Source organism: Enhydra lutris, unplaced genomic scaffold (assembly GCF_002288905.1).
Source record: "Enhydra lutris kenyoni isolate GAN:26980312 unplaced genomic scaffold, ASM228890v2 scaffoldscaffold20, whole genome shotgun sequence".
In the NCBI taxonomy this organism is placed as follows: domain Eukaryota; kingdom Metazoa; phylum Chordata; class Mammalia; order Carnivora; family Mustelidae; genus Enhydra; species Enhydra lutris.
In genome coordinates, this window is record NW_019154104.1 from 31,173,013 (window position 1) to 31,188,978 (window position 15,966).

The window sequence follows — 15,966 nt, forward strand, 5'->3', positions numbered from 1 at the left end:
CTACTTATAGTACCTTTTTTAACCCATATTACGATTCTAAGGATTGCACTCTGTTGTCCATTGGAAATATCTAAATTTAAAAGGGAAATGACCCTGGGACACCTGGGTGGCTCAGTTGGTTAAGCCGCTGCCTTCGGCTCAGGTCATGATCCCAGGGTCCTGGGATTGAGTTCCGCATCCGGCTCCTTGCTCAGTGGGGAGCCTGCTTCTCTCTCTGCCTCTGCCTGCCGCTCTGCCTGCTTGTGTTCTCCCACGCGCTCTCTCTCTGACAAATAAATAAATAAAATCTTAAAAAAAAAAAAAATAAAATAAATAAAAGCGAAATGACCCTTTCTTATTGATTAGAATAAAGGGCTTCATGGGTCTAAGGGGGGGATCATAAATAATCACAAAAATAATACCTGCTGTTGTGACAGACCCACGGTGGATAAAAATGTATAAAACAGAAGGTGAACAATTTCTTCTGTCCCTTTAAATCTGACCCTCAGAATTATAATTAGTGGTTTGATAGTGTCTTGCTGGACTTTTTTTGGTCTTACACAAATGCGTGCTTGCCCACGTGTGCTAGGTATTTGCCGGTTACGGGCCCAGTCTTAGCTCCGGGTGGCGCACATACAGAAGGCACTCATAGGGGCTCCTGGATGGCTCAGTGGGTTAAGCCTCTGCCTTCGGCTCAGGTCATGATCTCAGGGTCCTGGGATCGAGCCCCGCATCGGGCTCTCTGCTCAGTGGGGAGCCTGCTTCCTCCTCTCTCTCTGCCTGCCCCTCTGCCTACTTGTGATCTCTCTGTCAAATAAATAAAAAGAAAAGTCTTAAAAAAAAAGAAGAAGAAGAAGAAGGCACTCATAGCCGCACTGAGAGAAGGGTATCTTTCCGTGCCCCCCTCTAGGTGAGCATCACCGACTACGTGGTGTTCGACCAGTGCAGCTTATTCCAGACCATAATCCATGCCACGCACTCTGTGGCCACGGCAGCCCAAGTGCCCGTGGAGAAGGTGGCGGATAAGCTGCGCATGGCGTTTTGGTCTCAGCAGCTGCAGTGCCAGCCAAGCCTCCTCGGGGTCCACAGCAGCGGCGTCTGGATCTCCTCGGGCAAGAACGAGTTCCATGTCGCTAAAGGAAATCTCATCGGTGGGTGAATCACTTTTCTTTTCGCATTGACTCACTCAGCAGCTTCATTTTAAAGCCAGCACTGAAAGAAGAGCTTTAAGACTCAACTGCAGAAGAGAATTTGGTGCCAGTGTATCAAGTGTTTGTGACGGAGGCATTCTGCACGCTCTGTGTCAGTTTCCTTCTTTTACTCTGTCATTCCAACAACTTGGGTACCAGTGTTTGGATGGTGTGTGATGAGTGACAAGACAGGAGGGGCAGATGGAGCTCTTTATGTTCGTAATTTCACCTTTAAGTGAAAAGACCCACCCAAACGTAGAGGATGTCGTAAGAGGGAATAGTCAGTTTCCTGGAGGAAAAGTTCTTGCTCTGTGGAGAATGCTGGTCTCTGGCAAGATCTGTGACCGGTGGTATAATCCGCATGTTCCCATGAGGGCTTCATTTCTGTGAGGGAAGCCCTGCTTTGTGAATTTCTCCAGCTCTCTCCTCCCTCTGCATGACCGCCCCCCCACCCCGGCCACAACCCTGGGCAAGACTGTGGCTCTGCTTGTCCACATAGGAGGACGAACAAGGGACTGGCCTCACAGCCCTGACTGGCGTGGACCTCTTAATTTAAGGACATTCTAGAATTAGCTGTAAGAGGTTTTGAAGACCAGTTGTAGTCTAGAACTAAAGCTCTGGAGTGTGTGTGTGTTCTGTTCTTCTTCCTTCTTTAACACACTTCCTGTTGGTTCCTTCTAGGCACTTACTGGAATAATGTTGTTCCCCGTGGGACAGCTTCTGCAACGAAGTGGGCCTTTGTGCTGGCTTCCACTGCTCCCTCAAAGGAAGGTTGGTTGAGAAATACAGTGCGTGGGTTGGCAGTTGAAAAGTGAAAACCATGGTCTGACCATGACCTAATTGAGGTGGGGCATGGCCGTGTGGATCTCAGAGACAATGCAGTGGCTTCCCAGATAAGCAGCCCTTGTTGGCTGAGCCAAGGCCCAAGAAGCTGGGTAGGCCTGAGCAGGAGAGAAGGCTCTGGTGTGGGGACATTGAATGAATCTAAAAGCAGGGCATCATTCCAAAGGAGAGGAACATTCAGTGTCCCACTAGGGCCAGCCCCTGGAGACTTCCAGTGACGTGTCACAGGTCCACAGCACTGCAGCCAGTGGACACCAGCCTTCATGGGGTGTCTTCCCATTTCCCCTTGTGAGGTCTTCTGTCACCTCCCCGCAGCCTCTTTCAATCTGGTTCACAGCTTCTGGCTAGTCTCAGTCCCACAGTTGTGCCCTGTTAGTACAGGGGCAGACCTCCTGGTGACCAGTTGGAGCTCCCCTCCCCTTCCGGAACATGGGGATTGGAGCAGGAGAGGCAGTGCTGCACCCAGCGAGCTGGGAGCCTGGGCAGTCAGGTGACGCCTCTGCAGAGTGACCAGAGGCCCCTCCTAGGATCGCCCTGAGGGTCGAATGGGAAGTCGCCATGAAGCCTGTGGTTCAGAGGAGGCAGCTGGTTAGTTTGAGCGATTAGTTCCACCAAGTTTGGCCCACTTGTCCGTACAGGAAAAGGTTTTCTGACCAGAAATCTGAAATCTGTAAGCTCTGAAAACTGTAGGTTATATCCCAAGATTGGCACAAAATCCTTTGGCAGCAAAACCTGGCCCGAACCGCTGTGGGGTCACTTGCTGACCCATCGATCACGAACACACACATTTTGTGGCTGGAGCGTGACTGCATTTTGTTGCTGCTTGGCTTCCCGAGGCTATTGTTAGATATGCGGCATACCCGTGACCTTATGTTTTCAAAATCCTCAGAAGTTGTGAATTCTAAAACCTATCTGGCCACAAGTTTTAGGTGATCTATATTATGATGGAAACTTGAAGTTTCCCAAAGACTATCTGCATTTAAACTCATTTAAACAGTCTAAGGGACTGTATAAAATGGTGGAGAGGAGGCGAGGGTGGGTTTTGAGAAGAAGTTGGGGAGAGAATGCTTTCCAGCTTTCCGAGCCTCCCCAGCAGCCTCCCCCCGATCTGCCCACCCACACCGCCCCTGCCAAGACCAGAACAGGGGAACTGTGGGTCCATCCTTCTGAGGAATTGCTGACCTCACTCCCTCCAGAGCCCCAGTCACACTAAGTCAGACTCCCCAGCCCTTATGAAACGTCCAGGGTGAGAGCTACTGAGCCGACATTGTAGCCTTCACCAAATCTCCTGAGCCCTGCTTTCTTTCCTCCCTTTAGAACATCTCAGGCTTCTGTGTTAACTGGCTGGCCATGGGGTGCGCCTCCAACTTCTGACTTCAGGTCCGTCGAGCACGCGTGCACAGTGGCGGCCTGGGAGCCAGGAGCAGTGGCATCAGCCGCCCAAAGGCCAGGGCTCCCTGGTGCATCTTGTCAGTGACGAACCCGAACCTTTTCCACAGGAAGCTCCTTGTGGCTGTGCCAGAGCAGCAAGGATCTGTGCAGCGTCAGTGCCCAGGATGCGCAGTCCCGCCCCTCCACAGTGCAGCTGCCTCCCGACGCTGAGATGAGGGCGTACGCCGCCTGCCAGGACGCTCTGTGGGCCCTGGACAGCCTCGGGCAGGTGTTCATCAGGACGCTGTCCAAGAGCTGCCCCACGGGCATGCACTGGACGCGGCTGGACCTCTCCCAGCTAGGTACGGCCCCCGTGTTCGGCTCGCGTGCGTTCTTACGGGACTCTGTGTGGGTTGCTGGATTTCAGGACGTGGATGGGCCACTCTGGCAGGTTAAGCGGGCTTCTTCTTTGTGTCAGGAGCCATGCTTCCCCACCGTGTCAGCTTGGAGGGCGTGCAGGCTCAGAGGAAGCTGCCGCTAGAACGGCCTGAGGCACTGCCTCTGCCAGTCCAACTCAGCATGGCGTATCGCTCTGTGCCCTCTGAGCCTGGATGGACAGGCGTGTCCTGCGTCAGCCTCAGCAGCCCTTCTCCTGGCCCTCTGCAGCTAGAACCCTGCCCAGCGAGCGTCCATTCTCACTCGAGCGGCCAAAGGGGCTGCTGTGCGTCTCTGGGTGGCAGCTCCGGAGCCTCCCCTCAAAGGCTACAGAGCCACCCGAGGGGCGTGACCCATGCACCAATCATTCATTGGTAGTGCAGGAAGCCAGATAGTAGAGGCAGCCCACGGCATTAGGTTATGCTGCTGGCAGGTTTTTGATCGAGGGCAGCTTATGTGTGGCTAGTCTGATAGCAGAGACTTGTCTGAAGGCAGAGGCTGCTCCTGGCAACTCCAGAAGGTCCACATAAGCCTTAGGAACACTCCCCTGCCACACAGTGTCCCATCTTGGTAAATGGACAACCCGAGTTTTTTGTGTGGTTGGTGGTAAAGTTGAATTGTGTGAGCATTTAGTATTTGAGAATTCAACCCCGTGTACTCATTAGAAGGGGGAGAGGCACCTGGCTGGCTCAGTCGGTAGTGCACGTGACTGTTAATCTCTGACTCGTAAGTGTGAGCCCCACATTGGGCTTGGGGTTTACTTCAAATGTGTACTTACATAGGGGCGCCTTAAGTGTCTGCCTTCGGCTCAGGTCCTGATCTCACGGTTCTGGGATCAGCCCTGTATCGGGCTCCCTGCTCAATGGGGAGTCAGCTGCTCCCTCTTCCTCTGTCCCTCGCACCCCCATTTGTACTCTTTCTCACACACATGCTCTCTCTCTTTCAAATAAATAACTGAATAAGTAAACTTAAAAAAAAAATACACACACACATACACACGTGTGCGCGTGCCTCTCCAGCAGCCCCTGGCTGTGTCTCCGGCTGCCAGGGGCCTCTCCCCATCCCATGAAGCAGGCGGGGCTCTGCTGCTGTCAGTCAGCTCGTGTGGCTCCTGTAAGGCACCGTATAGGAGGATCGTCGTTCTTTTGTCTGGCAAGGCCCTGGATAGAATCCAGCTTAAATAGGGGGGAGGTTGGCACACAGCTGAAGAAGCAAACTGTCCCGAGCTGGGAATAGTCTAGGGTCGTGCCCAGTTCAGCAGCACATATACTAAAAATAGGAGTTTCCTGGGGACATTCTGATGACTTGTGCTTTTGACCTCATCCCTTGTCCTTTGAGCCTAATCCCAGCCCTGGGGCCATCACTTTCCAGCTTTTGAGGCTTTGCCAGCCACCATTACTGACAGTGGCGGACCGGACAAAGCTGTGGCTGCTCATGGCCCTGAGTGCAGTGATGGGGCACCCTCCTGCCTGCCCCGGGAAGCCTTGCCACCATCCAGAGATCTACTGGCCGGGGCCTTTCTCTCGCAGCCCCAACCAGACCCGTTTGGAAGATGTTGCCGGTTCCTTCTGTAGGTCTGAAGGCGAGGGCACATGTGCTCTCCCACCACTGAATCTTGAGGCATGTGGGAGGCCTTGCTCTTCTGCACAATCTGGGTGAGAGGTATAGCTGTTTCCCTGCAGCGTCCCTTCCCCGTGTGTCAGAGGACATCATGTGCTACAGTGGGTACAGAGTGGATGGCATCCTGACAGGCCACACAGAGCAGGAACCAGCTCTGCCTGGGCCTGCAGACACTGGGCCCACAGCTCACGGCTCCCTTCTGGATCAATCTGGTCCTCCCAGCACTGGCTGCCTCGATTCCTGCAGGTCTCTGAGGTGCGCATTTGGGCTTCACTGGGCTGGCGGCCATTCTTTCCAGGGGAGAAACTCCACTTTGGTGGGACGAAGCCTCAGTATAAGAGACCTGATCCTGAGCAGGCTCCAGGATTCTGGGCGAGCTGCTAGCTTCCCTTATTTAAACCTCAACTTCTCACCTTCCTGATGGGAGTAGCAGCCCCCGCCACAGAGAGACGATGCAAAGAAGCATCCGGGGTCAACATGAGCTGTTTGGGCAGGTATCCCACGCGGGGTCCCTGTCAGGCCCACATGAGCTGTATCGCTCCCCAAGCCGGCAGGGGCCGACTAACTAACCACGCGCCTGGTGGGGTGATGGTGGGAAGCACAGTAGTAAATTGTTTATTTATCTGGGTTGCTAGCAGACACTGAAATGATGGAGAAAGAATCCTTTCACCATTTTCTAAACGTAGGAGAATGCACCATGTCCTGAGTTGATGGGGTTCTTGTCAGGCAGAGGAGGTAGACGGGGTGAGGTGGGAAAGTGCCAGCCTCCCACTGTGCCAGGGTGGGGGGCAGGAAAAGGCAGGCGAGGACCTCTGGGTGTTGTGTTGCTGGGCCAAGGATGGTCTTTATAGCCTGTGGGACAAACCAATGAATCCAGTGGTTTAGTAAATTATTATTTAAATGAGGGGATGAAGATTTTAAGTTCAGCTGTGTGCTCACCGCCCAGACCCCCACATGGGAGCGCCCTTGGGGGGCTGGCATAAGGCAGCAGGCATCGAACAGTGAGTAAAGAGTGTAGTGACGGAGGTAGCGTTCATGCTGCCGTGCGTTCCTGATCTGGGGTTAACTGGGATGCTTCGTTGTTTTTTAGAAATTGGCCGTGGGGGTGCTCACGGCACCGAAAGGAAGTGCGGCCTTTCAGGGCTATGACTGCCAGTGAGGGTTTGTTCAATAAGAGACTTCTCTTTCCCAGATGTCCTCTTCCTGATTTTACCCTTCTCCCACCACATTCTTCTGGAAAGGGCAGAATCCCCGGTGGCTCTTTGAGGCCGGTGCCTCAGTGGTGTGTCTTCCATCTGCCCCAGGGGGTCTCTGAGGCTCTTATCCTTGCTCCCCTCTCACCACGGCCATCGTGTGCCCCCCTCCCCGCCACGGTTGCCAGGCTGTCTTCCTAAGACAGCTGGGGGGGCAAACCCTCAGCACGAAAGAGCGCCATGGTGCGCCTGCTTCGGGGAGGCCCCCAAGGCCATCACAGCCTGGCCCAGTCGTCTTTGCCGGGCCCTGAGCTACGGGACCACCAGACCCCAACCTTGGCTCGTCCCTGAATGCCAGGCCCCCTTGTGCACGGTGCTCGCTGGTTTTGCCATGGCCTAGAGTGTTCTCCCCTCTCTGTCCTTCCCCCAGCTCTTCTTCCTTCAGGCCTCTGCGGAGACTGTCCCCGCCCCACCCCGGCTTCCTTCAGTCCAAGTCTCCTCAGGGCCCTTGCCCCCCACATGCCGAGTGCCCTGCTCCTACTCTGTCACAGACTTTTCAGCCTTTTCAGGCTGACCCCATGCGGTGACTGCACACACGGGGTGGTGCGGGGGGGTCCACGTCCAAGCCCAGAGGGAAAGTAGACCATCAGGGAAAGTGGTTATTACTGGTAGCTCCTATTTCTAAGTAATTCTGGGACATGAGGGGTTTTGGTTTTGGTTTGGTTTTGGTTTGTTTGTTTTAAGGATTTTATTTGTCAGAGAGAGAGAGAGAGAGAAAAGAGAGAGAGAGAGCTCAAGCAGGGGGAGCAGCAGGCAGAAGGAGAAGCAGGCTCCCCCCGACCAAGGAGCCCGACACGGGATTCAATCCCAGGACCCTGGTATCATGACCTGAGCCAAAGTCAGCCACGTAACCGACTGAGCCATGCAGGCCCCCCTGGGATATGGGTTTTGATCCTGTCTTTGGCCTTGATATTGATAATCACTAATAAAACTGCCTAACAGGCAGGTACAGGAGCGATAATTGGTTAGTCCACCTCTAAGTTGCCACCATCTGGTTCAGGGATGTGATTTCTCTGTGCTGTTCTCTGCAGTCCTGGCCTCCTCTTCACAAGCATCCCGACCTCACCGACATGAAACATGAAAGCCCGTCTTCCTGGTGCTGACAGTGGGGTGGGGGGGTGCGACCCACCTCATGCCGGCCATGCCAGGTTCTTGTAAAGTCTGGAATGTCACCAGCTTTTACATTGCAAGCAGAAATTTCAGTTTTAGGGCGTCTGGGCGGCTCAGTCAGTTAAGCTCAGGTTGTGATCTCCAGGTCCTGGGATCCAGCCCCACATCGGGCTCCCTGCAGGGAGTGTGCTTCTACCTCTCCCTCTGCCCCTCCCCACCACTCATTCTCTCTCTCAAATAAATAAATAAAATATTTTAAAAAGAAAGAAAAGAAATTTCAGTTTCAGGGATGACTTTTGCAAAGTATCAAGTTATGAATGTGATTCCTATCTTTCATTTCCTGTTTAAGACCTAACATCGCTCTTTTCTGCCCCTATTCAAATTAGCAAGTCAGTTGCTGCTTTGAGATTAAATTAAGAGAATTCTTAAATGTCTGGCTACTAAACCCAGCTTTAGAGATTGAATATAGAATTTTGTGATCTATTGCAGTCCTAGTTTTTGGAAGAAAATTTGCATCATTTAGCGGGTATTTAAGATGCTGATAACATTTCATTTCCCAGTATACGTAAATACGCATTCCGTCAGATGTTGGAATGTTTAGCAAGCTAATGCAATTTGTAATTTAATTTATCTGGTCACAGCATTTAATGAGGAAATATTTAGTATCAGTTTTTGCCTTCAGGTAACAAATAGAATTATATTAGGCAGTAATTTATGCAGAAAAGTGTTTTATAAATAGTAAAACACCAAATAAATGTTATTTATGTCCAAAACTTTATGTTGAAAAGTAATCCTAAAGGGAAAATGTCTCTTCTGTTGAATAAAGTAATTAAAACTTTTTTTTTTTTTAATAGAAAAAACATCAGGGAAAGGCAAGAAAATTGTAGTGTGTCCGTGTTCATCAGGCTGGTAGCATAGTAACGGTCCAGAAATATCAGCAACTTAATATAATGTTGCTTCCCTGCTGCCACGAACTTGGTTCTGACCTTTGGCTGCAGTCTCCTAGGACTGTGTCCCTTGGGTGGCAGCTTGCTGGTCCTGTGGCGGAGCTCCATGGCTTCCCTGTGCTGGTCACCACAGCGGGGACAGTTGACAGGCCCCCTGCCAGCTCCCTTATGCCTCAGTTCACGAGTGGCAGGCAGATTGCTTCTGCCCACAGCCATCGTCCAGACTGGAGACGGGGCCCACCTAACTTGCAGGGACCGCAGGACGGCGTGGAGCATTTGGGGAGGGCAGGAGTCTCTGGCCCTGTCCTGACCATCGAGGCAGAGCAGTGTCAGGATCCTCTGTGTTCAGGCGGCCCGGGGGCCCTCTGTGAGCTGGAAACTGCCGCCTGCAGTTACCCGTGTTCTTCTTTGATCCGTCTCTTCAGTTCCGAATAAGTTGTTGTCTGTCCTGACATGTATGTTCCTTCATCTTGACTTTTGTCCTGAAAGGGTATTTCTGTAATGCGAACGCGTGTTCTGGTGGTGGTGGTTTCAGTCACTGCTGACGGGGCTGCGGGCCCCGGGTGTCTTTGTCACCACGTAGCTGTTCTCACCGTCCGCTCTAGTAGGGCAGATTGAAGACTCCAGCATAAAATTAATTTTCATTAAACATTTTAAAATCAGTATTTGTTTCTCAGCTATTTCTGTAATTTGCTGCTGAAGTTACTGTATTTTGATCGGTACCCGTCTTTCACTGCGGAATGTCAGAGCTCTCGGAAGTCTGTTTGAACTCCCTGCTAGGATATTCTGTAATAGAGTAAGGAAGGAAAAACCACCGTCAGCTTCGGTGTGTGCACAAAGGAATACCGAGAATGGTTTGTGTCTTTGTGGTCAGTTAATGCTTTCCAGCTGGTATCCTAACTGAAGGCGCCCGGCGAGATCGTCACGTAGCAGGATCCGTGCCTGGGCTTCAGGGCAGATCCGTGGGCTGCTGTCCGCTCCCAGTGACAACTGGCCGACAGGAGCATGGCCATGGGACGTAGCTGTGCCACCCTCTCCCCCGCTTTAAAGTCAGAATGGCCCATCCCAATTACAAACTCAGCAAAAAGTCAAGGAAATGAAAAGGCGAGCCGCGGACTGAGAGGAAAGAGGCACAAAGTTTATCTGACAAAAGGCTTGTGTCCAGAATATGCAAAGAAAACCTTGAACTGAGTCATCCAAAGATAGACCAATCGATTTGAAAAATGGGATAAAGACTTGATTAAGCACGTCATAAAAGAAGATAAGATAAGCACATTATGCCCCATAAGCACATTACAAGATTCTCAGCATCATTAGTTACCAGGGAAATGCAAGTTAAAACCATGACACGATACCTCCTCACACCTGCTAGAATGGCCGACGTGGGAAGATGGCAAGACCAGGAGCTGGTGAGGGTGTGGGCAGCGGCGCGCACAGCTAGTGGGCGTGCAGAATGGCACGTGTACACCCCCCCCCATGGCCCTGCACATCCACTCCTAGGTACCACTCGAGCAAAACAACACACACTCACGAGTCTTGTACAGGAATGACTGTCGCAGGGAGCAGACGCGGCACAGGTGTCCCTCGCCCGGGGCTGGGTAGGGTGCAGCACTGGCGGGCCGTGGGGCGGTGCTCACGACACAAAGAAGCGGCGCCGGGGACGGATCCTGCACACGGTCCACGACTGACCAAAGCCACGAGAGCGCACCTGTGGTTGTCTCTGCGGACCTCTGGACCGGACTGAACTAACCCCTGGCTATAGAAATCAGAAGGGTGGTGTGTGCCTCAGAGCCGAGGGGATTGACTAGGGGCCCCAAGGGAACTTCCCGGGGCGATGAAAGTGTTCTGTAACTTGACAGGACGTGTGTTCCCTGGGTCTGTCAAAACTGACTGGGCTGAACATCCGATCTGCGCATTCGCTGGCGTCCCAGAGGCCACATGGCCGGTGTGGGGGAGTCGGGCTGGCCTGACTTCAGACCTTTGCCTACTGGCTCAGCTGCGTCCTCACCCTGAGACCTTGGGCAGGTCTCTTCCTGTCTGAGTCCTGATGACGACCTTGTGTGTGACCTGAGATAATAGTCCCCACGCGTCACTGTGGCAGGGCTCCAGGTGAGGGTGAGGCCGCCCCTGGCCCCACAGCAGCTGCTGGGTCACCACCAGCTGTGCTTTTTGCCAGGCAGACTATTAATTAGGTGTAATTTCCCTTTAAAGCCTCTGCCCATTTCCTTTTATCTTAAAACTGGTTTCAGGGGCGCCTGGGTGGCTCAGTGGGTTAAAGCCTCTGCCTTTGGCTCAGGTCATGATCCCAGGGTCCTGGGATCGAGCCCTGCATCGGGCTCTCTGCTCAGCAGGGAGCCTGCTTCCTCCCCTCTCTCTCTCTGCCTGCCTCTCTGCCTGCTTGTGATCTCTCTCTGTCAAATAAATAAAATCTTAAAAAAAAAACAAACTGATTTCAGCCCCCAGGAGACGTGTGAACAGAAACATGGAGGTTTTAAGAGACTTAGCGACTTTGAGTGAATTCTCCCCGGGATGAGGGTTCCCGATAAAGAGGAGCGCCCTCCCCGCAGATGCAGAATTTGCCGGTGGTCTGCACAGACGTGTGGAAGCCACGGACGAGGCCCCCACACCTGCTAAGCCTGTGCTCCCTAGCTCGGGGCCCAGTGCCCACAATGTCCTGACGGCTTCGCCGGTGAGGCAGGCGAGCCGCCACGTGGCGCCTGGCAGGTGGTGGGACAGCTGGAGGCCTCCCCGACCCCAGATGGCAGGAGCCACGGCAGAGGCAGCCTCACCCTCTTTCTTTGAAGGATAAAATCAAAGTCCATAGATTAAGTGAAGGATTCGTCATTTTACAAAAGTAGTTAGCGTGTGGCCTTTTCCTTTACTTGCCTACAGGAGCTGTAAAACTGACAAGCTTGGCGTGTGGCAATCAGCACATCTGGGCGTGTGACTCTAGGGGTGGCGTGTACTTCCGAGTGGGGACCCAGCCTCTCAACCCCAGTCTGATGCTTCCGGCCTGGATAATGATTGAGCCCCCGGTCCAGGTAAGCAAAACCGCGCTGACCGCAGGCGGCTGCTCCGGGAGACGGAGGCCGCCAGAATGCAGATCCTGGAAGCGGGGCCACACCTGCTTGTGTACGCAGGTGCGGGCAGAGGCAGGAGTCCCTGGAAGGACAGCCCCCCGCGGGTGCTCACTCATTGGTATCCCAGTTGTGGAACTGCAAACTGAACACTTCCTTAAAGGTGATCTGAGTCAGCACTTAAGAGACTTTTCCTCTCAAAATAAAAATATTTTAACTTTTTACAAAACCAAAATCGTTTTTTAAAGAAATAAAATTGGTACCTGGCTGGTTCAGTCAGTGGAGCGTAGGACTCTTGATCTTGGGGTCGTGAGTTCAAGCTCCATGCTGGGCATAGAGCTTACTTGTAAATAAAATAAAAAAATTAAAATCAAACAGTACCCAAAAGTATAGAAAAGAAATTAAGAGTCACTTAAAATCTTGTCATGGAGACCGTCTATTATTAGCATTTTGTGAGTGCCTTTCCTGGTTGGTTGAAATTCTGTTTCCCAACCCCTCTGCCCTGTCCCCTGCCCAACCCCTGCCATGTTTCAGCTTACCATGTATCCTACATGTTTTTCTTCTCCTCTTGACTGTTCCTCCATTCATATTAGAAGCAGAAGCCTGATTTTAGGGCACTATTTAAATACTGTTTAGATCCTTTAAAGATCTAACGGGACTGGTTGCTATACTAGGTATATTTCTGTTAAAATTTATAATCAGGACCTTGTGATTTCTTAAGATTTATCTACTCCAACTCCTGCTAGTCCCTACTTTGTGAATTGTTGGAAAAAAACAAAGTTGCAGAGGTGCCTGCGTGGTTCAGTCCCTTAAGCATCTGCCTTCAGCTCAGGTGATCCCAGCATCCTGGGATCAAGTCCCTCATTGGGTTCCTTGCTTAGCGGGGAGCCTGCAAAAAACAAAAAACAAACAGAAAAAGAGTTCTAATATACCTTTTTCATATTGTATAAATCAGGGTGTTTTATTCACAGAGTTGAGCAACAGTGTCCAGTTCCAGAACTTTCTCATCACCCCAAAAGGAAAATTCATACTCATTAGTAGTTAGCTCCTTTTCTCCTGGAGCCTCCAATTCCCTGTAATCTCCCCTCTGTGGTTATGCCTTTGCCTGCTCCTGGATTTGTCTTTTCCCTACATAGAATCATACAGTATGTGGCCACCTTTGCTGTCTTTCATTTAGTGTCATGGTGAGAAGTACCATGGCATGTGGTAGCGTGTGTCAGTACTTTGTTCCTTTTATAACAGAATAATACTCCATCCGTGGAGGGACTTTGTGCTTACCCATTCGTCAGGTGATGGACATTTGGGTTGTGCCCACGTGTAGGCTGCTGTGAACATTCGTGGATGAGTATTTGTGTGGAGTTGTGTCTTCAGTTCTGTTGGGTAGAGACCTTTAAAGGGGATTGCAGGGTCAGATGGTGAATGTGTGTTTTAAATGTTTAAGGACTTGGGGTAGCTGGCCGGCTCAGCTGATGGGGCACGTGACTCTGGATCTCCGGGTTGTGGGTTTGAGCCCCAAGTTGAGTGTAGAGATTACTTAAAAATAAAATCAAACAAATAAATGAATGGTTTTCTGCACAGACAGTGGTTACATCATTTTATATCCCATCAGTAAAGTATGAGGGTTCTAGTTTCTCCACATCCTCACCAAAAACTTTACTTGCCCGATGCTTTTATTCTAGCCATGCTAATAGTTGTAAAAATGGTATCTCTTAAATTTCCTTAATGATTAATGATGTTGAAGATCTTTTCATGTGCTATTAGTCATTCCTGTATCTTCCTTGGAGAACAATACATTCAGATCCTTTGCTTATTTTTCAACTGGACTAATTGTCTTTTAATTATTGAGTTTTAAGAGTTCTTGGGTGCCTGGGTGGCTCAGTGGGTTAAGCTTCTGCCTTCGACTCGGGTCATGATCTCAGAGCCCTGGGATCAAGCCCCGCATTGGGTTCTCACTCAGCGGGGAGCCTGCTTCCCCCTCTCTCTCTGCCTGCCTACTTGTGATCTCTCTCTCTGTCAAATAAATAAATAAAATCTTAAAAAAAAAAAAGTTTAAAAAACAAACAAACAAAAAAAAAAGAGTTCTTTAGGTATTCTAGATACTAGACCGTTATCAGATATATGCTTTACATAAGACTTTGATGACATATGTACAACTGTTGCCTACTCCAAGGTCATGAAGATTTGCACCTGTGTTTTCTTTTAGACATGTTATATCTCTGAGGGCACCGGGTGGTTCAGTCATTAAGGGTCTGCTTTTCAGCTCAGGTCAGGATCTCAGGGTCCTGGAATCGAGCCCCACATTGGGCTCCCTGCTCAGCAGAAAGCCTGCTTCTCCCTCTCCCACTCCCCCTGCTTGTGTTCCCTCTCTCACTGTATCTCTTTGTCAAATAAATAAGTAAAATCTTTTTTTAAAAAAAAGAAAAAAGTAGTCTTATATTTCCAGGCCTTATATTTATTTTTTTAAGATTTTATTTATTTATTTGAGAAAGAGCACACAAGCAGGGGGGCAGGGAGAGTGGGAGAGGGAGAAACTGGGACTCGAACCCAGAACCCTGGGATCGTGACCTGGGCTGAAGGCAGACCCTTAACTGACTGAGCCACCCAGGCGCCCTCTAGCCCTTATATTTAGGTATTTGATTTATTTTCGGTTAATTTTTGTATGTGGTATGAGATAGATGTCCAAATTCATTCTTTTACACATGGATATCCCATTATACCAGCACCGTTTATTGAAAAGACTTACTTTTACCCACTACATTCTCTTGGAGGTCTGTCAAAATCAATGCATCATAAATTTTTTTAATGCACCAAAAGTTAAGGTTTTTCACTTTTGTTCCATTTCAGTGACCTGTGTATCTATCATTATGCCAGTACCCACATTGTCCTGATTATTTAGCTTTGTTGTAAATTTCAAAATCAGGAAGTGATTTTCCTTTTTCAAGATTGTTTTGGCTACTCTGGGTCCTTTGCATATCCATATGAATTGTAGGATCAGTTTGTCAATTTCTTCTCTTTTTTTTTTAATCTATTTATTTATTTGACAGAGAGATCACAGGTAGGCAGAGAGGCGGGCAGAGAGAGAGGTTAAGCAGGCTCCCCACTTCCTGAGCAGAGAGCCCGATGCGGGGCTCGATCCCAGGACCCCGAGATCATGACCTGAGCCGAAGGCAGAGGCTTAACCCACTGAGCCACCCGGGCGCCCCCAGTTTGTCAATTTCTGCAAAAAGAAGTGCCCGCTGGGACTTTTATAGGAATTGTGTGAATCTGTAGATCACTTGGGGGAAGTCTTGCCATCGTCATAGAATTAAATCTTCCAATCCATGAACATGAGCTTCTTTGCACTTACTCAGATCTTCTTTAATTTCCTCTAGCAGTTGTGTGGTTTTCAGAGTATGTGTTTTTTTTTCCCTACCTTTGTTAAATGTACTTCTGGGTCATTTATTCTTTTTAATGCTATTGTGAATGGAATTGTCTTCTCAGTTCTATTTTGGTTTGTTCATTGCTAGGATAAGTTTCTGTATATTGATCATGTATCTGGAAAACTGGGTAGACTTATTTCTTCTAATAACTTTCTTGTGGTTTGCTTAGGATTTCTTCTATACAAAATCATGTCATCTACAAATAGGGATAATTTTACTTCTTCCTTTCCTATCCGGATGTCTTTTAATTCTCTTTCTTGTTTACTTACCCTGGCTGGAGCCTCCTGTACAGTGTTGAGAAGTGGCGAGAGCTCATTTTGTTCCTGATCTTAGGAGGAAAACATCCTTTCTTTCACCATTAAATAATGATATTAGCTGTGCATTTTTTATAGATGCCCTTTTCAGACTGAAGAAGGCCCCTTCTATTCCTAGTTTTGTTGAATTTTTTTTTTCCACAAAAAAAACGTTAGATTATGTCAAGTGCTTTTTCTGCACCTACTGAGATGATCATGTGGGTTTTTTCCCTTTATTAATGTGAAGTATTGTAGGGATTGACTTTTGTATGCTGAACCACCTTTGGTTTCTGGGGTAAATCCTGCTTGGCTGTGCTGTATAATCTTTTATATATATGGTGCCGGATTTGGTCTGCTGGTATTTTGTCACGGATTTCTGTGTCCACAAGAGAGATTGGTCTTTGGTTTTCTTTTCTTGTCATGTGTTAG

General features: G+C 49.7%; 1 protein-coding gene across 2 annotated transcripts in view; it reads left to right on the forward strand.

The window, feature by feature from the left end:
- LOC111148490 (tectonin beta-propeller repeat containing 2) overlaps positions 1 to 15,966 on the forward strand; it is an 86,974-nt gene that overhangs the window by 46,552 nt on the left and 24,456 nt on the right. Inside the window, exons 13-16 of one of the 2 annotated variants that reach the window (XM_022505072.1) lie at positions 890 to 1,130; positions 1,851 to 1,940; positions 3,512 to 3,745; positions 11,641 to 11,789. In XM_022505072.1, coding sequence (XP_022360780.1) covers positions 890 to 1,130; positions 1,851 to 1,940; positions 3,512 to 3,745; positions 11,641 to 11,789 — 714 coding nt within the window. The remainder of the gene's footprint in view (positions 1 to 889; positions 1,131 to 1,850; positions 1,941 to 3,511; positions 3,746 to 11,640; positions 11,790 to 15,966) is intronic. The other variant, XM_022505073.1, reaches the window with a different exon arrangement.